The 20849-nt window shown below is 66.5% G+C and overlaps 8 protein-coding genes across 8 annotated transcripts; 3 read left to right on the top strand and 5 right to left on the bottom strand.

The window, feature by feature from the left end:
* Positions 1–65: 65 nt before the first annotated feature.
* Positions 66–1783, bottom strand: RSA4 (ribosome assembly; the record flags this gene model as incomplete). Its single annotated transcript, XM_069353739.1, has 5 exons — positions 66–78; positions 116–608; positions 645–771; positions 807–1532; positions 1568–1783. 5 exons carry the CDS (start codon positions 1781–1783, stop codon positions 66–68), a joined length of 1575 nt encoding a protein of 524 aa, XP_069208381.1.
* A 291-nt stretch (positions 1784–2074) lies between these two features.
* Positions 2075–3755, top strand: Q8F55_005250 (uncharacterized protein; the record flags this gene model as incomplete). Its single annotated transcript, XM_069353740.1, has 3 exons — positions 2075–2604; positions 2651–3411; positions 3457–3755. 3 exons carry the CDS (start codon positions 2075–2077, stop codon positions 3753–3755), a joined length of 1590 nt encoding a protein of 529 aa, XP_069208382.1.
* A 42-nt stretch (positions 3756–3797) lies between these two features.
* Positions 3798–4871, bottom strand: Q8F55_005251 (uncharacterized protein; the record flags this gene model as incomplete). Its single annotated transcript, XM_069353741.1, has 3 exons — positions 3798–4181; positions 4214–4333; positions 4401–4871. 3 exons carry the CDS (start codon positions 4869–4871, stop codon positions 3798–3800), a joined length of 975 nt encoding a protein of 324 aa, XP_069208383.1.
* Positions 4872–5372: 501 nt separating this feature from the next.
* Positions 5373–7974, bottom strand: Q8F55_005252 (uncharacterized protein; the record flags this gene model as incomplete). Its single annotated transcript, XM_069353742.1, has 2 exons — positions 5373–7427; positions 7480–7974. The coding sequence occupies 2 exons, from the start codon at positions 7972–7974 to the stop codon at positions 5373–5375; spliced, it is 2550 nt and encodes an 849-aa protein (XP_069208384.1).
* A 4472-nt stretch (positions 7975–12446) lies between these two features.
* Q8F55_005253 (uncharacterized protein) lies at positions 12447–14501 on the top strand (the record flags this gene model as incomplete). Its single annotated transcript, XM_069353743.1, has 5 exons — positions 12447–12778; positions 12841–13081; positions 13116–13480; positions 13581–13722; positions 13761–14501. The coding sequence occupies 5 exons, from the start codon at positions 12447–12449 to the stop codon at positions 14499–14501; spliced, it is 1821 nt and encodes a 606-aa protein (XP_069208385.1).
* Positions 14502–14700: 199 nt separating this feature from the next.
* Q8F55_005254 (uncharacterized protein) lies at positions 14701–16422 on the bottom strand (the record flags this gene model as incomplete). The annotated part of the gene is made up of 1 exon (XM_069353744.1): positions 14701–16422. One exon carries the CDS (start codon positions 16420–16422, stop codon positions 14701–14703), a length of 1722 nt encoding a protein of 573 aa, XP_069208386.1.
* A 446-nt stretch (positions 16423–16868) lies between these two features.
* Positions 16869–18474, bottom strand: Q8F55_005255 (uncharacterized protein; the record flags this gene model as incomplete). The annotated part of the gene is made up of 3 exons (XM_069353745.1): positions 16869–18173; positions 18225–18409; positions 18456–18474. The coding sequence occupies 3 exons, from the start codon at positions 18472–18474 to the stop codon at positions 16869–16871; spliced, it is 1509 nt and encodes a 502-aa protein (XP_069208387.1).
* A 294-nt stretch (positions 18475–18768) lies between these two features.
* Q8F55_005256 (uncharacterized protein) lies at positions 18769–20841 on the top strand (the record flags this gene model as incomplete). The annotated part of the gene is made up of 2 exons (XM_069353746.1): positions 18769–19954; positions 20003–20841. 2 exons carry the CDS (start codon positions 18769–18771, stop codon positions 20839–20841), a joined length of 2025 nt encoding a protein of 674 aa, XP_069208388.1.
* Positions 20842–20849: the final 8 nt, after the last annotated feature.

Genomic DNA, 20849 nt, shown 5'->3' on the forward strand with positions numbered 1-20849 from the left:
AACCCTAACAATGCATAACTCGTAACTATATCTAACACAAGCCCAAGAGCAGATGCAAAATGCGGTTAATGACGCCAGCTGGGGGGTCAGCGAGGTTCCAACGCGCACCACTCACATCTTGACCGTCTTGTCCCGCCCACCGCTGACGACCTTGTCGGCGACAAAGTCGACGCAGTAGACCTCGTCAGTGTGGCCGGGGAGGTCAGTCTTGATCTTGAACGTCTTCAAGTCCCAGAGCTTGATGGTCGAGTCCTTTGACGCCGACACGAGGAGGCGCGAGTCGGCCGACCACGCGAGGCGGTAGACGGCGGCGACGTGGCCGCGGAGCGAGGCGACAAACTTGCCCGTCTTGCCCTCCCACAGCTTGACAGCATTGTCGAAGCCGGCCGACGCGACAAAGCGGCCGTCGGGCGAGAAGGCGACGTGGTTGACCTGCTTCTGGTGGCCGGTGAGGCGGGCGAGCGGCTTCTTGGGCGTCGCGCTCGACGAGAACGACGACGACGCCTGCTCTGGCCACAGGAAGAGCGTGTGGTCGTCCGAGCCCGTGATCATTGTTTCGGGCTGGTTGGCCGTCTGCGCCTTGTACCGTGCGAGCGCGAGGCTCTTTGCTGGCGGGTCAGCGGCTGCCGGAATCTGCGACCCACCCTCCTCGTCGTCCTTGGGCACCTTGCCCGTGTGGTCGAACGGCCCGGTGCGGAGGACGAAATCCGTGCTCAGCGCCATCGTGTTGACCCAGTGCGCGTGGTCGTTGAGCGTGCGGATGAGTTTTCCCTGCGTGTGAGCTTTGCCCCAGTGGCACCACTTACGTCGACGCCAGACCACACCTTGACGGTACGGTCCGAGGACCCGGTGTAGATGACGTTCTCTCCGCCCCACCGCACGACGTTTACACTCGCCGCGTGGCCAGTGAGGACAAACTCGAGTTTCCGCGTGCCCGTGTTCCAGATGCGCACCGTGCCGTCCTTGCTCGCGCTCGCCAGGCGGGGGTTGTAGTTCTTTCCGCTGACGAGATGCACGGGCTCGAACGCGAGCGACGTGACCCACTTCGAGTGGCCGAGCAGGGGCTGGCCGGCGGCCTGCCCCGTCTTGGGGTCCCAGAGGCGGACCTGGCCGTCGTGTCCGCCCGTGGCGAGCAGCTTCTCGCGCCCGTCCCACTCGACGACGAGCACCCAGCCCTTGTGGCCCGAGAGCGTGTGCTTTGGCGTCTCCGTCTCCATGTCCCACACGCGCGCCGTCGCGTCGCCCGACCCCGTGGCAGCGTACCGGCCCGTCGGCGACTGCGCGCAGCAGAGGATGGGGGACGCGTGCCCGCTCAGCGTGGCCGAGCACCGGCCGACGGCACGCACGCGGAACACGGCCTGCGGCTCGCACCAGAGCTCGAACACGTCTTCGGGGGAGAAGGAGGGCGCGGTCGAGCTCGAGGCCGCCGGCCGCAGCGCGTCGGCGAGGATCGAGTCGTGGATCTGGACTCTTGCCGCGGCGTCGGCCGCCTTGGGCACGAGGTGGAACGCGTACGGCATGGGGTCCTCGTCCTGGGCATCAGCGGGAGAACAAGCCAACCACCCACCTCGCCCTTGAGCTTGTTGACGAGCATCTGGAGCGCATCGCGCGCCGTGTCGGCCGGGAGGTTGATGGCCGGGCCGAGGTTGAGGCCCGTCTCGGCGTTCTTGAACTGAACGACGATGGACGGGACGGGCGCCTCGGGCTCGGGCTCGGTCTTGGGGATCAGCGACTTGGCATAGTTCGACTTTTGCCTCTTGGGCGGCGGGAGCTGGGTCGCCATGGTGGGTTTGGTGTGGGTGTGGTGGTGGGTGTGGTGGTTGTGTGTGCGATGCACTTGCCTTGAACTTTTGGACCTCGTTGTGGAGGAGATCTCAAAATAAAGGAAAGCACGTGACTTAAGAGACAGAGGGTAATGGGGCTCAGATCTCTATTAGGAGTGCTTTCTAATACTCAAAGCTAATGGCTCCGCGCCGCCGTCCTCTCCCCCACCCACACCCATTTTCCCTCGTCTTTCTTTCTGCTTTTATCCCCACCACCCCACCACCCCTCCACTTCCCAAGTCCACCACAACATGGCAGAGGACTACCCCTCGCCCGAGCACGGGGCCGACACGCTTGCGGGGCAGATGGACATGTCGAGCGAGCTGGCCAACCAGGCGGCGGCCGAGGCGGCGGTTGCGGCCGCGGTCGGCGCGATCGCGAGCGAGCCCGAGGGCAACGCACAGGCCGGCCCATCGCACCACCACTCCGCGAGCCCGGACCCGCGCCTCCCGCAACCGGGGCAGGGCCCGCCCCCGCCGCCAGCGTACCAGCGGCAGCCGCGCGCGAGTGGGTCGTCGGCGCCGACGCCGCTGCCGTTCCAGTTCGGCCCGCCGCACCGCCAGGCGCCGGACTCGCACCTGTCCAACTCGCAGCAGCTGGTCGTTCTGCGCGAGTTCTATGCGCGCAACCCCAACCCGTCGAAGAAGGAGCTCGAGATGCTCGCCGAGAAGACGGGCCGGCCGTGGACAAAGATCAGGGAGTACTTCCGGCAGCGGCGCAACAAGCTGCGGGGGCTCGTGGATCTCGAGGAGATGGAGGAGCCCGGGCGCGCGACGGGGTGGTGAGTGGGGCTGAGCGGGCCGATGGCACTGCCACTGACATCCCAGGCTGCAGGTCACGTACCGGCCCGGCCCGGCCACGTCGACCGTGTCCCAGCTCAACCTGTACAACGCGTACAAGACGCGGTTTGACCCGTACGCGTCGGCGTCGCCGCTCCTCGGGGGCCAGGAGCTCATTCAGCTCGCGTGCGCCACGTTCCCAGGGTGCGAGATGGCGCGCGACGACGGCGACTACGTCGTGCGCGGGCTGCGGGACAAGGACGGCGTGCTCGCCGACAGCGAGTGGGACCGGGGGCTCGACCAGCTCGTCGAGCCGTTACGCGGCTCGACGTGGCTGCTGAGCAGCTTCCAGCACCCGGCCGACCCGGCCGCGCCCGCGTCCATCGCCCAGACCGAGCTGTACACTGCGTACGCGGCGCGGTTCGGCACGCTGCAGCCCGACGCCGGGGCCGAGGGCAGCGCCGAGCCCGCGGCGCACGAGGACGAGTTTGAGGCGAGCATGCGCGACGCAAAGCTCGAGGCCGAGATGGACGACATCAACTCGTTCCTGCCGCCCGCGCCCGAGGCCGAGGGCAGCGACGAGCGCGACGAGACGGGGGCCGCGACGCCAGCGACTGAGGCCCCGCGCGAGAACCGCTTGCTCAACCCCGTCGAGCTCATCAACCTCGCGCGCATGACGTTCCCAAAGTGCGAGCCGGCGGTGGACGACGACGGGCGGTTCGTCATCCGCGGGCTGGAGCGGCGCGAGGGGGAGGAGAAGGGGCGGGGGGTGCGGCCGTTGGACATGTTCCCGTTTGCGCTGGCGTCGGGTGGGTGGCGAGCTTGATCCGACGCGACCTTTGCTAACCCCCCAGGCCCCAAGCCCTCCGACCCAACCCACCCGTTCACCTCGCTCATCAAGCGCAAGCTCGCGCTGCTCACGCCCGAGCCCGACCCGCCGGCCAAGCGCCGCGCGTACGACGGCGCGCTCAACGGCGTGGGGTCAGGCATCGGGGTGAACATCGGCGTCGGCGTGCCCGTCGGCGTGGCGGCCACGGCCGCGGCGGCCGACGACGAGCTGGCCGAGGCGGACCGCGAGCTGCTCGACGGGCTGCGGCGGTTCCGCGGCTCCAAGCTGGGCAAGGAGGTGCGGGATACGTGTGTGCAGCAGTAGCGCGCAGTAGCGCCGACTCTTATAATCTATGCTGCATGTATACTAGCTTCCTCGTGGCCGTGGGCCGTACCCGCTGCTCTGGACATGGCCGTAGCGCCCGACCATGCCGCCGGCGGTCGTGGACACGGCGGACGCCGGCGCGCCAGAGGCCGGCCGTCTGAGGCCGGAGCCCGCAGACGTCGGGCGCACCGTGCGGGACGGGATACCGCTGGCACTCGCGCCGCGGGCCACCCCGCGCCCGCGCGCGATCCCCCGGCCGCGAGGCGCGCCGCGAGACGCAGCCTTGGCCGCCTCGGCCCTCCGCGCCGCCTCCTCCTCCTCCTCTGCCCTGCGCTGCGCCGCGGCCCGCTCCTCCTCCGCCACCCGTGCCGCCTCCTCCGCCGCCGCGATGCGCGCCGCCTCGGCCGCGGCCAGCGCCGCCGCGTCCTTCCGTCAGCGTGGCCCGTACACCCACTCACCCCCGCCGCGCCCGTCCACTTGGGGTTGAGGAGGAGCCGCTGTGTGTGGTGCGTCTGGCCTACGAGGCGGACGTAGGTGTCGAGCAGGGTGCGGGTTTCGTTTACGCGGGTTGCGAGGCGCTGCGTGCGAGCGGCGAGCGTTAGCGAGCCGCGAGCTGCGTGCTGAGCCGGGAACATGAGGACCCACCTCATTGTGCGCCTTTGCGTTTTCCAGCGACGTCAAAAACCCATCAAACACGCCGTTCATGGCGCGCAGCTCGGCAAGCGAGGCGCGCAGCCGCTCGTCGCGGGATGCTGCGGCGGAGGCTGAGAGGGGGGCGGCGGGGGTGGGGGCGTCGGCGTCGACATCGACATCGACACTCTGCTCGCTCGCCTCGGCGCCATCGTCCTCGTTCGCTGCGCGCGCGCCGCCGCTCGGCGTAGATTCGACGCTCGCCGGCGCAAAGAGCGAGAAGCGCGGCCTCGCCGCCGAGCGCGCGGGCACGAGGGGCGTCGGCGCGGCGGACGCGGGGGCCGGGGCGAAGGCGACGCGTGATGGCCCGGCACCGGGGCGCAGCGGCGAGTCCGGCGCGTCGTCCGATACGATGCTTAGGTCGGCTAGCACGAGGCTGCCGTCGTCTTCGAGGGCGCCCTTGCGCGCGAGGAAGGGCGAGTCCATGGTTTGTGGGGGTGATGGAGGTGAGGTGGGTGAATTTGTTGTTGTTGTCGTTTGGTGGCGCGTGCTTTTGGCGCTCGCTGGGTGGGGGGCGTGCCTGGCGCGCGGTATGGTGGAGGCTGGGGTGAGTCTGCCTGCATGCCGTCGTCGGCAGTGCATGGCTGCTCAGCACTGCGAGCTGCATGCAGCCACGGCGGACTCCGACGCCGAGTCACCCGCGCCGCAGCATGCCGCCTCCGATCACCCCGAGGGCGTGCAGCACCACCACCTCCCCACCCCACTACCTCGCACGCGCCTCGCTCCGCTCGGCGCCTGCTCGACAGACTACATCGCATGTACATATAGCCGTCGCAAGCCCAAGGCCCTGCCGTAACCGCAGACATGAAAGATATGGTACAGGTCTAGTGTGGTGTGTAAAGTGCCGGGTGACATCGACTTGGACATGAAACACGCGTCGCTCACCGCGCGCTCCGCTGGGCTGCGCCCAGCTCCGCGCCAGCTCCGCTACGCCTTCGGCTTCCCCTCCTTCCTCTTCTTGCTCGTCGCACCCAGCCCCCCAAACTCCTCCCTCGCGACCAGCCACATCGCCGTCACGTTCACCACATCCTTCAAGTTCTCCTCCGTCAGCGCCACCTCGTCGCGGATGCGCGACGCAATGTCGTTGTTGACCGACGTGCCCAGCGCCGCCAGCGAGATCGCCTTGAGCCCGCTCGGGATCTTGAGCACGCCAATAACCTTCGGATGGTGCGGCGCCGGCGTCAACGTCGCAAGCAGCTGGCGCTGGCCCGTCCGCTTGACCCACACCGAGCACGCCCACGGCGTCTCGCTGTCCTCCGGGTCCGACTCGTAGCCGTCGTCCAAGTCGCCAGAGCCAGAGCCCGACGACAGCGCGTCGCCGTTCTCTGAAGCCAGGGCCGACGTCGTAGTGCTGCCAGGGCGCGGGGTGCGCGATCTGCTGGGCGACGGCGAGCCCCGGTGCACGTCGGCGCTTCTCGCGTGGATGGCCGACGGGTCGATCCCCAGTGTACTTGGCGCGTGTGTCTGGCCGACCGTGCTGCTGCGAGTGCGACCAGCTGACAGCACCAGCGACGTCTTGGATCCCCGTGGCGAGCCGCTGGGGCTGTCGATGCGGGTCCCAGGCGCCACGGGCGTGGGCAGGGTCGACAGCCTGCGGGGACGGGGACGAGAAGGCCGACGGGCACTGCTAGCCGCAATCCCTTCCGCAGCCGGGTGAAGCTTCAACGCCAACGCCGCCGACTCTGTCATGGGGTTCAGCCGCAGCTTGACCCACTCAAACACGACTTCGTCGGCTCCATCGCCGGGGAGTGCGCCGGCGTTCAGGTCGAGGCCCGCAGCCGCAGCCGCCACAATGTGCGCAGCCCAGCCCTCCGTGTTCTTCTTGGCCCACTTGCGCACTGTCCAAGTGTAGCCAACAGGGCGCGCCGAGCGGAAGAGCGAGACAACATCGTCATTGTCGATGGACGGGACGTCGGACACGAGGCCGATGATGGCACCAGAGCGGTCCAGATACGTTTCGACCTTTGGCCGCGTGACGACACACGGGGCGAGCCCAAATGTAGCCGAGGCGAGCTGGCTGCTTTCGCCGTTGAAGTGGACGGTCGGCACCTGGGGCGAGCTTGGCGCCGACGTGTCACGCGGGAGCGGCGCGGCCGCGTCGACCGACAGAAAAGGCGACGACTTGGACGACGAGATGGTGTTGGAGAAGATGTTGGATGCCCGGCGCGATTGCTTCTCCGACACCACGGCGAGTTGATCCGCAGTCGACTTCTTCTTGAACAGCTTGCCAAAGAACTTTCTGGCATCACCACCAACCTCGTCACGCGCCACGGGCGGTCGCAGCTCGGTGCTTCGTCGCCCGTCCTTGACGTCGACGTCGAGGCGGCTGCCCGCGGGCGTGAGCGAGGACATGTTGGAGATCATGGACGCGGGGCGAGGGAGGCGCACGCCGCCGTTGGCAGCACCCGCCGCCTCAAAGGATGGCCGTGGCGAGCCGCCGACGTGACCCGCCAGCGGGTACCAGACCTCTGAGGGCTCGAGAATGCCAACACCGGCAATGTCGAGGGTGCGCTTGCCAAACTTGGCCACCTTGGAGTCGGTGCCCGCGTCCGTCACCGTCGTCGGCTGCATGACATTGTGGACCGCGAGGTTGTAGAGCGGGATGATGCGCTTGTTGGACCCAGCCACGACGACCGCCGCCGACGCCCCGCTTGTTGCAGAAGAAGTCGTCGAGTGGTTCGACTTGACCGACCCCGAGCGCTTGAGTCCAGACCCAGTGGCCGTCGTCTCGCCGACCGTCGGTAATGGAGGGTCCGACGCGTCGGATCCTGTTAAACTTGTCTGGGGGACCATGGCGACCGGGTCGATGTCTATTGACGTACGGAGGGCTGATGGCGGCAGGTCGCCGGGCGCCGGGGTCACGGATCGCACAGCCTCGGAGCCGCCCCGTGGCCGTGATGGCTTTCCTGGCACGACGAGCTGGACCTGAAGGTTGAGGGGGTTCTTTGCCGACGTTGGGGGTGGCTTGACCAGGACAAAGGTCTGGGCAGACGTCAGCTATGTCCCGCACAGGCAGCGACAGATCTAATCTTACCTCAAACTTTCTCCTCCTGGCACGCGTCTCGCGCTGCTCGCGCTCGACACCAGAGCCCGAACTTGGCGCGCCCGACACGCGGCTGGCCGAGCTCAGGCCTCTGCGGCGGCCACCCGCTTTTGAGACGGCCCGCGGCGTATCTGAATCGGGTCCCTCGGGGTCGGTGATGGTGATGGCCGCGCTTTGCTTGCGCCCAGGACTTGGCCGGCCGCGCACTGACGACGCGTTGGACGACCCGCTCGACGGAGCCTCTGTCCGCAGAACGGGGGCGGGTAGTGGGCTGCCGGCCAGGGGACTCGTGACCGCCGGCGCCGAGAGGTCGACCGTTGTGCGCGAAGGAATGGCACGCGAGCTTGGGCCGGGTCCAGCCTCTGCAGTCGGGGACGTCATGGGTGATGATTGTCTTGATGGCGAGTTGTTGTCGTCCGACGTGAAGAAGTTGAGGGGGTTTGGAATGTTGGCCAAGAGTGGGACGCTGGAGAATAGGCCTGGCATCGTGCAAGTGTGGGACGATGCCGGCGTTGCGTCGTGGGCCGAGGCAAACGGGGAAGAGGGGGGACGAGAATCACAAAGCGAGAAGGAGAATGCGCGCGCGCCAACGGGAGCGAGCGGATCGACGACAGTGCTGCGTCGTGCGTGGCGTGGTGGTGGCGTCACAATCGAGCCGACGGGCGACGCGGCGGCGGCCGTGAACACGACGAGTGTGGGACGACGAGGTGCGTGTTGCAGACTTGTCGCACCCGTGCACAAACTGCAAGCTTGTGCAGGTTACAACCACAAACACGAGGTTGTGGTGCAAAAGGGTTTTGCAACGTCGTCACGCTCCAAGTGCGCGTACGACTGCGGTGCGTCGTCGGTCGTTTGTAGGTGAATGACGTACAGAGGCCGGCCGGCGGGCGACCTCGGTCCCGAGGTCGTCTCTCAATGCAACCGAGAGACGCCGATAGGATGCGGCGATAGCGACGAGTGGCGAGCGGCGAGCGGCGAGCGGCGACGAGTGCCGTGCGCGCGGCGACTGGTAGTGATCGCGCGGTAGAGCGGTGCAAGTCTCGTCTATATCGAGAAGTGCAAAAATCCGAACGATCACGGGCCCGGGCACTACCGGCGGGCGGTGGGGGCGGGGGGCGGCGGGGGGCGAGAAGGCGGCGGCGAGTGCTGTGCAGGTGCAGGTGGTGCGTGTGCAAGAGAGGCGGCTTGTGGGCGTGTTGTTGCTAGCAGCAAGATGCAGATCTAGATTGATCTTGCAATGCTGCAATGGCTACACAGAGGCATTAGCAAAAAAACGAGATAAAGAGGTGTGACGACGACGACGCGTGGATGGGCACGACAGGACAGACACGATCGACCGATGGCCAGGTCAAGTTTGGCCCCCCGTCGTGCGACTGTCTGTCGGGCTGGCCGAGGTAATAATCAGGCGGCAGGCCCAACACGACGGGCCAAGCGACACAAACGTCACGGGTAGTCGCGGGGTGTGCGCGGTGTGCATTACACTTGGACTGGCCATTGACTGTGCCGTACAGGCAAATTCGGGCATCCAGACGTGGTTGGAACGTGACACGATCAAAATGTTTAAAGCCAGGCTGGGTGGGGGAAGAGGGAAGGCAAGGGAGGGAAGGGAGGGAAGGCGACAGACACGGGCAGGCAGGGCAAGGGACCGAGGCCGAGTCAAGGGGAAGACGGGCCGAGGAAGGAGGTGAGGGGTCACAACAAGCCGCCCGCAGTGCCGCCTCTGACATAACACACGCAGAGTAGAGTTGGCCAGGCTGCGCGGGCGGCAACGAGCCGGCCAGTGAGCCAGCCAGGCGACCGGCGAGCAAGCATCCAAGCATCCAAGCAGCGCAGTCGACGACAACATGACACCTGCAGTATCAAGGCCGCGGCCAAGGTACCCCACGCACTGCACTGCTCTGTTTCAGACGGCCAGACGTGCTCTCGTCGTCGTTGCCATGACCACCACAGACTGCCCTCCCACCCTGGCTCTCCGCTATCCGCTCGCAGCAGCATGTCACAGCCAAGCAAGGGTAAGCAACAAGGTAGTGGTAAACAACCTCGTAGCGTTGCTTGTTCCTGAGCGCCGCCGACGCCGCCACCGCCGCGTCCCCACCTCGGCTTTGGCCTTTTGCTTTTGGTTGGCTCCCAAGTGCCCCAAGTGCCCCAAATGCACCTCTTGCACCACTCGGGTTTCAAGTCGAGCGACGCGAGACGATGCAGCCGAGCGGGCGGCATGCGGCACTGCGGGTGGGCGGCGATTCCGAACCGACCGACCCATCCCATCCACCCATTGCATTGCGCACAACGGCCGCCGAGCGGGACAATTGTCGCCGCCGCCGTGTGTCAAAAGTCGGAGGAGGGGGGAAGGGTGCGGGGTGCGGGATGCGGGCGCCGAGAAGCAAGACATGCAACTCACCTGGAGGGCGTGGCCACATGCACAGACTGGTGAGGTGATGTGTGCTGCAAGCGTCGGGGCGTGCGTGTTGCTGGGTCGTCGTCGTCGTCGCCGGCGTCGCTGCTAGGTGCTGGTGCTGGGTGGCTCGTACGACCGGGGACAATGGCTGGACCAACTTGGTCGACTGGCGTCGATCGGCAGGCGGCAGTGGGACGATGCGATAGCGCGCTGGATCTCGAGTAGTTGTACGCGAGTTGCTGGATGCTGCACCGGGCGTGGGGCGGCGTGGGGCGGGCGAGCTGACGGGCGGGCAGTTTACAGCGAGCGAGCGGAGAGCGGAGAGCGTGGTGTCAGGGCGGGCGGTAGGTTGCCGATGAGGACGGTGGTAGCTGGTGCCCGACTAGGAGGAGCGGGGTTGGGGGGCCGAGTCGCGTCGAGATTATCGAGCGATGCGATGATACGTCGAGATGCAACAGTGATGTCGAGCAGGCAGTTGTTGACCCAGGCAGGCTGCAGGCTGTCGCCCTCGCGGCCGTTGCAGACGCAAGCCGAACGACGCCTAGTCGTCGCTTTGCACTGCGCAGAGAGGAGCAAGGCAGGCACCGAATGCTTGGCGGCTGCGACTCGGCCAGCAATGACGATGTCGTAGACTTTTTTTTTCCTTGTCCCTCCTCCCCTTCCCCCTCGTGCCCCTTTGACTTGCACGCGAGTTGACGAACCCGAGGCTAAGGTCAATTACTGTGCCGTTCCGTGCGTGCTAGTGCGCTGCCTGCTTTCCAAACATGGCCTGCCTGCACAAGCACAAGGTTTACCTAATGATGCCATGGAGTGAATGAGGCCCTAAGAGCTAGGAGGGGTAGAGTGGCGTGGCGTTCCAGGCCAGCGACAACGACCCTCGGGAACGCACCCAGAGGCCACACGGGAAACCCGAGGCAACTGTGCGCTCGCTGCACTCGCTGTACTGCGTGCCGTAAGGGCCGGGCAGTACCGTTTCGATGCTCGACACCCCTCGCACAGGCCACCAGGCCGTCTATTTTGGCCCCAGAGCACTGTCAGCAAGCCCACGTAAAGCGTCCGTCGGTGCGATTCCGACGGAAACAGCAGCAGCGACACTCAGTCATGCTCGGCGTGCGCTCGCCCATCTCGCACTATCTCGCACGCCTCGCTAAGTGGTTTGTATAATGGCACGCTCCCGATTCGACGGCGCGCCAAACGCCCACTGCTCACTCAGCGCTGGGGTGTCACGCAAAGCATCACAAAGCACGTCGGTCAGAGCGCGTCGGTCAGCAGTCCTGCCCAGCTGAGCGGCACACGTCGTCGATACCGCCGGCACTGTTGGGAGTGGTCGCGGTCGCCGGCGGAGCGAGGACACATGTCGCATAGACTCTTGTCGCGGTCTGTGACGATGACTTGAGGGCAACGCGCGGGTGTGGCCCCCAAGTCATGGTCACAGACCGCGACAAGAGCCTATGCAGCGTGTGTCACTCGCCTCTGGCGGGAGCCGCACGCCAGTGCACCTTGTGAAGAGGATCCAGCAAAGTGGCATCGCTCGCTGGGCTGCTGGGCGCCGTCGCGCAGAGTGCGAGTCGCAAGCCAGCGAGCGGGGAAGGCTGCCTGCGAGCCGAATCGCACCAGCCGGCGTTGTTTGAGCCAACACTGCTGCGTGGTCGTGTGAGCGTTGCCGGCGCAAACAGGTCCGGCTGGTGTACAGACGACGTGGGGCCAGGCACTCGCACCCACCGACACCACACCAGTGGTACGGCGCCAGTCGGTACCGCGGCTGCTGGGACGCGTAACGGTGCAGTAGGCCATGGCCGTGACGTTGGCTTGGTGGTGAGACGACGCACCAGTGGGCCAGTGGGCCCTGGGTGAAGTAGCCGACAGTCGCCGTAGACACGAGCAGGCGCATCGCATCCCCCGCCAGGTTGCACTCGCCACTCGCGCACGCATCCACCGCTGCCTCTGCCACACGCAGCCCACCCTCCCACTCTGACGGGTCAAGAAGCCGATCTGCATCGTGCCACGCTTCGGGCGGGAGCAAATCTGCCCAACTGCGGACAATATCCGGGCCCGTTGTAGGCGGGTTGGGCCGACGACGTGGGGTGGGGCAGCAGTCAGTCAGTGGCTTGCAATGTAACGTCGCAGCCCAGTTACAGTTACAAGTGGAACATCGTGACAAGGGCAAGGGGGAGGGACATGGGGACACAAACATCCATGCAATGTAAACACGAGCAGCGGATTCGTCGTCGATAATGGCGACGGCGTCGAGAGCGTCGTCTTGCATGCAGTCTGTGCTGGCGTCAATGGGGCCTCGGAGCACACACACACACACACACTGGCTTTTGATGGGCCGTGATTGGGCGGGCGGCGGGGGTAAATCCACGGGCTATTATCAGATAGTAGCAGCGGACGGCGGCGGCGGACGGCGGACGGCGTCGGTGTCGTGGGTGTGTCAGGTCGAGACTCGCTCATTCTCCTGACTGACCCAGTCACGACTCGAATAAGAACTGCCTTTGCTTCTGCTTCTATCCTCTTCTCATCCCTCTACCACCCCACACACACACACCCCACCCCCGCCCCCATGGCATCCCCAATACGAAGCAGCCTCAGAGAGGACCACGACGAGACGTCGTCGCTCCTCTCAAACGAGTGCTCGACGCCCATCCGCAAGCCCTCGCCGCCGGGCAACAGGCTCTCGCGGCAGGCCGGAGCGGGGCATGCGCTCGACTCGCCCTCGGCCTCAAACGCACACCTCACGCCGCAGCAGGTCGTGTCGCGCCGCATGAGCCAGGCCCGCCTGCTCCGCTCGCGCTCCCTCGTCACCCTCAACGACCCCGACAGCGACCGACAGCTCACCCGCAGCAGGCTGTTTGCGCTGCTCGCCGTCTGCACGCTCAGCATCGGGAGCCACTTGTGAGTCGCGCCACGGGCTAGCACCCGCTACTCACCCCGTCTGTGCACTGCTCACGGCCCAGCACGATGTACCTCCTCGGCCCGCTGAAAACCCGCCTGCACAAGGAGCTCGGCACGTCCAACTCGCAGTTCTCGCTCCTCGTGTCGGCGCTCAACCTCAACTCGACGTGGATGCCCCTCGTAGGCGGCATCCTCGTCTCGAGGTTCGGCACGACGTGGTCCAGTGTAGCATGTACCGGCTCGGTGCTGTTCGGCGCTCTCGTCCTCTTCCAGGGCGTGCTGCACTTCTCCATCGTCACCATGGTGCGTTGTCCCCAGCTGGCCCTGCTGACCCCAGGCGTTTGGCCTCTTCCTCTTTGGCCTCGGCATGACCCCGCTCATGGTCGTGCAGGAGACGCTCATCGCGCGCCTGTCGCCCGGCGGCCACCTCGGCCTGTCGCTCGCCCTCGGGCTCGTCAGCGGCAAAACGGCCTCGTTCATCTCGGCGCTAGTGTCGCTCCCGCTAGCAGAGCTAGGTGGCGACAAGGCCCCGTTCCTCGTCGCCCTGCTCCTCTGCGCCGGCTCGTTTGTCGCAAACCTCGCCCGCCTCGGCTTTGGCTGGGGCGCCGAGAAGACGAGCGACGTCGGGCCGCACGCCAAGCGCATCGTCAAGTGGGACGGACTGAGCCGCCTGGGCGATGTGTTCTGGCTCTACATCTTGCTGTGAGTGGCGTGGGTGGCGGTGGCACCGCAGCAGCTACTGCGCTGCGGGGCCGCGCCGCCGCAGGCTTCGCCTCCTGGTTACCCCGACTAACCCCCCCAGCAACCTCTTCTGCGGCGCAATCTGGCAGCCGTTCCTCCACCTCTCGGCCAACCTCGTGCAGGTGCGCTACGGCCTGACAGAGCAGCAGGCGTCGTTCAACGCATCGGTCCTGCTCGGCGGAGCGATCATCCTGTATCCAATTGTGAGTGATTTGCCAGAGACCAACACTCACACCCCCAGGTCGGCTGGATTACAGACCACTACGGTCCCAACACGCCGCGCACCACCTTCCTCCTCTTCCTCGGCACGTCGGTCCTCACGCTCTTCTGCTACGTGTGGCTTTCGCTCCCCGTGTCGTTTACGCACTCGCCGTGGCCGGGCATGATCGCGTGGGCGCTGGGCCATGGCGCGTCGACGCTCCTGCTCGTCGTGCTCATCCCGCGCATCCTCCCGGCCGAGCTCGTGCCGCTCGGGCTCGGGCTGCACAAGGCGCTCGAGGTCTGCGCGTCGACGCTGTGCCAGACGCTCTCGGGCCTGTGGCTCGACTGGGCAAAGGAGCACCGCGGCGGGCAGGAGAGCGCGGTGCACTCGCTGCTCGTCATCTACGCGGCCATCAACGTCGTGCAGTTTGTGCTCGCGTACGCGCTGTGGCGGTTTGAGCGCGCCCGCAGACACGCGTGCGGCCGGCGCCACGCCGCGATTGTCGCGAGCGAGGAGTATGAGCGCCTGCCGATGTACGGCGACGAGGGCTCGCCCGATTCCGCGCTGGCCGACGATGACGACGACGACGACGTGTCCGACTATGGGAGCGACGGCTCGGAGCGCAAGGAGCACGACGCCGACGACGCGGGCCCGCAGTCTGGCCTCGCGCGCAACGACGCTGAAAAGGCGCGCGGCAAGGTGTTCTTCATGCTCGGCCTGGTGCTCATCGCCGTCGTGTGGATCGTGTGGATTGTGACGGCGTGGCGCAAGCTGCGCTAGTAGATCTCGACGAATAGTAAACCCTAACGAGCTCTTGCACCATGTTTCACCCCGCTGTAGCAGTAGCAATGCATTGTATGTGACGACGTGGCGGAGAAGCGGGGCAGAGTCAGTGGCACAAGTGGACGAACGTACAGGGAACGGCATCACATCATGCACTAGTACAACTGTTCTACAGTGTGGCACCTGGCGCCACATCTCACCGCGGGCAGCAGTCACACACGGCGGCGCAGTCCTCAACACGGAGGAAGGCAAAGTTGGAGGGCACGGCGCGGGGGAAGACGTGCTCAGCCGCGACGGTGGCGAGCGGCGTACCGCCGCGCGCGCGCCACTCGGCTGGAAGGGGGAGGGTACGGCCTGCGTCGTGCGGCAGGACGACGGTGACGCCCGACGCCGAGCCGACCTCAGAGCTGACGACGCGGAGCGCGCGCGCCATGCTGCCCCAGAGCTGGTCGGCGCGCGTCGCCGCAATGCGCTTGCGCTGTTTGCCGGCCTTCTCGACGCCGGGAGCGCACCCGCCGCACTGGGAGAAGACGAGGACGTAGCCCACGCCCGGGCGGAAGAGGGCGCGGCGCGAGTCGGCGCTCGCGTGCGCCAGCACCACTTGGGCAGAGTGCACCGTCACGCGCGAGAGGCGGGTCCACGCCGGCAGGAGCCAGGTGGAGAGGACGAGCGCGGCGAGGCGCGGCGTCGCGGCAGCGTGCCCGTGCGCCGCGTGCACGTCGACGCAGAGACTCGTGGGCGATGCCAACCCACGCACCATTGACGCCAGCAGCGTGCTCTCCCCCAGCGCAGCCCAGGCCGGCTGCGCAATCGCGACTGTTTCGGCGGCGGGGCAGAGGGGCAGCGCCGGGTATCCCTTGACGCCGATCCAGGCTGCCGCGGCCGGCGCGGTGGGCGGCAGGCTAGCGATGGTGACGGAGCGGACGAGGCGGCGGAGGCGCGCGCGCCGGGCCGCGTCGGCGCCGACCCCTTCAAGCGGCCAGGTAAGCGTGTTGACCAGCGCGGGGGTGCTGCTGGCCGTGAGGACGATGTTGCGGTACAGCTCGACGGCGGCGGCCGAGTACGCCGCGTGCGAGACGCGCAGCAGCGTCGCGAGCGTGGCCGTGTCCCCCGCGCTGCGGAGGTGCGCTGCCAGCAGGCCGTACACGCGCTTCTCGGTGCGCGGCGAGCCGCAGAGGTGCAGACGCGGCGCCTGGGGGCGGAACTTGGGCGGCGTGCACTCGCGCGATAGGCGCTCGGGCGTGGCGGCGCGCCACGCCAGCTGCTTGTGGCTGTATCTGCGGCGGGGGGACGCGGGCGCCGGCGGGGGGCTCATCGGGGGCTTGGGGAGCGGCGAGGGCGACGAGGGCGACGAGGGACGGGGGGAGGACGGGCCGGGGATCTCGAGGTCGAGGTCGAGCTCGCCCTCCTCGAGCTCGGGGATGGCGGGGAGCGCGCGGCATGGCCTCCGCGGGCTGGGCGGCATCTCGGTGGCGGCGGAGGCGGTGTGGGCCGTGTTGTTGTTGTTGTCGTCGACGTCGTTGCAGGCATCGCTCCCAATGCCAGCGGCACCCCGCCCGCTTGCTGTTATCGCTTGCGCGCCCGGGCCGGCGCGGTGCGAGGAAGGCGGGGTCGTGGGGTCGTGCGCCTCTGCGTCCGCGTCGAGGCGGGGGCGGCGGCTGGGGCTGGGGCTTGGGCCCGGGCGCGTCGCTCGCTTGCGCTTGCGCGGAAGCGCGAGCGCGAGCCCCTCGTCGTCGTCGTCGTCGCTGCTGCTGCTGCTGTCGCTGTCGTACCCCGCCAGCAGGGGCGATGCCGAGCGCATCTTGACGTCGAGGGTAAAGGAGAGCAGGCGGGGTGTTGCGGCGCCGTCGGGCGAGTCGGGCGACGCGTGCCAGCCCATCCTGGACACTGGGCGCGGTGGCGGCGAGGACGAGAGCATTGTTGTTGTTGGGGGAAGGAGGAAGGAGGGGTGCGTTGGTAGTGGTGGCGGCGTGGGGTGCCAACCGAGTTTGTGAAGGAGAGAAGGAGGGACTGAGAGAATGAGCAAGTGAGAGCGAAGGAGTCGAAGGATATGTACTTTGTTGTTGTCGACGATGCTGGCGCTGCAGCAGATGAGGATGAGGATGATGAAAGGTGACGATGCCGTTGGCCGTCGCGCCGCCGCCGCCGCCGTCGTTGTCTTCCTCGCGATCTGCAACAACACGCCGACTGCGTGATGAAACACTGCCACACTCGTCATTTCACTCCAACACGCAGCCACCACACGCCAGGCCGCACCCGCACCCACAACGCACCACGCCCCGCCCATCACGATCAATGCATGCATGCCCCTGCCTCCCGCTTCTGATCACCCCCAGCTGCACCCCCCTGCACCCCCTGCACCCGCTACAACGAATGATCGCCGCCAAACAGATGGAAGCTGCGCGAGTAGCTCGCGCTCGCGATGAACTTGCCGTCGCGCGACACGTCTGCGCTCATGACCTTGCCGGCGTCGGTCGCGAGGTTGCGCACGCGCGCCCACTCGTCGGCCGACCACACACGCACGTTCGAGTCAAAGCCGGCAGTGACGAGGAACAAGCCCGAACGGGGCAGGTCGGGCTGTGGCGCCTCGTCGTCGGCACCCACATCCATCGCGCCTGCGCCGTTGCTCGCCACCGCGTCCAGGCCCTGGAACGGATTCTCGCCCGCCGCGCGGTAGAAGCGCAGATCCGACACCGAGCTCGAGTGCGCCGGGATGACATGCTGCGTCTTGAGCGCGCGCAAGTCCCAGATGCGGACCGTGTTGTCGCCCGATCCCGTTGCGACCTGGAACCCGTTGGGCGCAAAGTCGACCGAGAGGATCTCCTTCGCGTGTCCGTCGAGCACCATCGCCGTGCGCCCCGTTCGCAGGTCCCACACGCGCCCGATGGCGTCGAACCCGCCCGACGCGGCCAGCGCTCCGTCATCCTGGAAGGCCAGCGCCATGACCTCCTTGCTGTGTCCCTCTTGCACGAGCAGCTCGGCCTGCGTCTGGACGTCCCACATCCGCCAGGTGCCGTCGAATCCCGCAGCGCCGACGTACGCGCCGCTCGGGTGGAACTCGACGCGGCCGACGCGGTTGGTGTGGCCCGACAATGTGGCGAGGGGCTTCTCCGCCGCCAGAGACCACAGCTTGACGTCGCCCTCGCCTCCGCCCGTCGCAAAGTTGGCTGCAGACTCGGACAACCCGACCGTTGCCTCCGGATGCCAGGCCGCGCCGCTGACCTTGTCCGTGTGTCCGCGGCGGACCGCCACGTTGTTGAGGTTTGGCAGGTCCCACACCTTGGAATCACCGGTCCACGACGTCGTGAGGAGCAGCTTGGAGTTTGGCGAGAAGCGGATCGTCGACAGCGGTCGGTCGTCGCCAAACTGCGAGCCGAGGTTCTGGAACGTTTGCAGCTCGCCAAACACCTCTTTCCGCACGTTGACAATCTTGCTCAGCGGGAGGTTGACCTCGATCCGTTGCCTCGCGATGCGCTTGCCTGCGCGTGACAATGAATACCTTGCGATCTTTCGCCTTGCCTCGAGCAGGGCTTGTGGGCCTTCGGTGTAGAACTCTCCGTCCTCGTCGTCAGAGTCGTCGCTCTCGTCGTCAAAGTTGACCAGTGGCCGGCCCTTGTCCCGCTCGTATGACTCCTGGATCTCTTTCAATCGGTCTCGACGGTCGCCTGGCTAAGGAAGTGTCAGCCCAACCAGTCCAAGTCGCCGCCCCACACCACTTACCCCTTCGCCGAACAGCGTTATTGGCTCGCCGAACGCGCGCAGCCTCTCCCTGACCTTCCTGTCGTCTGTCGGCACGGCCATGCGGCGCATGCGGTCGCGCCGCGCCAGCTGCTCGTGCAGCAAGGCATTTTGGGCACGCTCTCGCTCGTCATCCGAGCCTCCGAGCTCGTACGTGTTGTCGACGGCTGGCGGGGTCAGCGGGGAGGTCTGTAGCGCTGCTTCTGTGCTCACCAAGCTCGTCGATATCCATGTTGGTGGTGGCTGTCGCTTGCAGTTGATGGTGTCTCTGCCCAAAGTCGATCGACCTCCTTCTTGTCAACATGGCCACTGAAGTCATTGAAACTGGTCTGGCTCGGCGGAATCAAATCGCCACGTGGCCGCAATACTCTATCCGAGTTGTTTGATTTTTCTCCCGAGGCGACTTCGGCCGGACGTTGCAGTGATGGGGTCGGCTGCGACGACTGCTGATGTCGCTGCAAAAGTCGAGTGCCAAGTCGACCCTTCCTCGTCGTGTCATCACCCACAACCCACATCACACATCGACATGCTCGCACGGCGTCTAGCGGCAGGGCCATCCCGCGCCCTCCTCGCACGCTTCGCATCGACCGCCACGGCAGAGGTGCAGCACGCCCAGCAGCAAACGCCATCACCATCATCTCGGCCCTCGTCGTCCGCCCAGCGGGCGCGTACACCTCGCGTGCCGCTGTTCACCGCGTCCACCAAGAATCTTGAGCGCCTCATCAGCCTGACAGAGCAGGCGCACAAGACGCAGGCGGAGCGCGGCGAGATCTGGTACCTGTACAGCGGCCTCACGCCCGCCCAGCAGCTCGACCTGTCGACCGAGCACCTCCGCGCCATCCTCCGCAGCGTCGTGCCCCGCTTCGACGATGCGTGGCGCGTCGCCAACTACGGCTCCAAGCGCCAGCGCTTTGAGAACAACCGCCGCGAGTCGAAGCGCTGGGAGTGGCGCCTCCGGACCATCCTCGACAACCTCGTCGCCCGCCGAGAGGCAGACATCGGCGACTGGCTGTTCACCCTCAATGCGCTCGCAACCGTGGGCCACGTCAAGGGCTGCGAGGGCGTCGTGGCCCAGATGCCCGACGAGATCAAGAACAACCGCACCGTCAGCGGCCTCCGTCTCGGCGCTGTCCTCCGCTGGACGCGGCACCTGAACGAGGCGAGGGCCAGCAACCCCAGCGCCGCGCTCGTCGATCTCGCCCACAACGCATTCTGGGATATTTTCCGCGGGATCCAGAGCAGTGACATGGCCATCTGGACGGTCACGCTCAACCTGCTCCTCACTTCCACGAGCGAGCTGACCAACCTCCTGGTCAAGCTGGGCAACCCGGACGCTATCACCCGCTTCGACGGCTTCATGCGCTTCCTTTTGAAGGAGGGCTACGGCATCGACCTTGATGACCTTCCCGCCAGCCTTCAGAGCCGCGACCCAACCCGCGCATACGCAGCGCTCTCGGCGCAAGGCCTCAACGCCGTGCTGAAGCAGCTGGCTATTCGCGGCACGGACCCCTACACCCTACTCCGCGCGTACGATCTGCTGTCCACCGACACAAGAGACGGCGCTGTGTTGGCCGACGATGTCGCATCGGCGTATGGCAATGAGGATGCCGACGACTTTGTTCCAGGGCTCAGTGGGCTCACGGCGGCTGAGGAGGCCGGCGACGGCACCCCCAAGCGCGACTACTTTGGTGGCCTTGGTGCAAATGCGTCATGTAAGTGTTGACGGATATGTGCACGTTGACTGCATCTGACGTTTACAGTCTTTGGCTCCTCTGTGCCCGATGCCCCCGGGAGTGCGGATGGAGAGGTTTCGCAGCGGAGACGGCGCGTGGCAGACTTCTTCCCTCAGCCAACGGCCCCTCAAGACGTCGTCCCCGGCACCGCTGGCACCTACCCCTCCAAGGCTCGCTCCGACGCCAACAGTGTTCTCGTGCTCTTGGAAGCCATCTGTAAATCGGCCAACTGGAATCTCTTTGAGCGGGTCTTGCAGGTGTCTCTGGTCGACGCTCAGCAAAGACAATCAGAGTGGTTTGCGGCATACCTTGCCTGCCCTCAGGAGAACCGCAAGCAGCTCTTCAAGCCCATGAGGGTGTCGCCCGAGTGGTTCCGTGTCGCCCTGGGATACAGCAACCGCGAGTTTGGACGAGGAGCAACGCGGCTGGCATTTTCAATCGAGAACGCGCTCAAGTGGATCGACCAGGAGATTGATGTGGTCATTGCCACCGAGGCGCGTCTGGCCAAGGAGGCTGCTGCTGCTGCCACCACCGTCGACGCCGCAGGACGCACGACCCTCCCCCTCCCCGACTTTGCGACAGACCCTCGTGCCAAGCAGCGTGCCGTGAACCGCGAGATTTTTATCGCGTCTGACGCACTCAAGACACTGTACGACGACCGCGATAAGCTCCAGCATCACCTTTCTCGGGCCATTCAGCTCCGCGACAAGAGGGCGGAGCGTGAGGTAGCTCGCCGGAGCCGTGCGGAGGTGGCTCGCGCCCGTCGAGCACTCACCGATGCCAAGGTGGCGGAGCAGGCGGCCCGAAAGGCAGCCCTCGAGGAGGCGTCATTGGCGGCCGCGACGCGCAACGTGGAGCTGGCATGAGCAAGTAG

The sequence above is a fragment of the Vanrija albida genome (assembly GCF_041260175.1).
Source record: "Vanrija albida strain AlHP1 chromosome Unknown contig_4, whole genome shotgun sequence".
NCBI lineage: Eukaryota > Fungi > Basidiomycota > Tremellomycetes > Trichosporonales > Trichosporonaceae > Vanrija > Vanrija albida.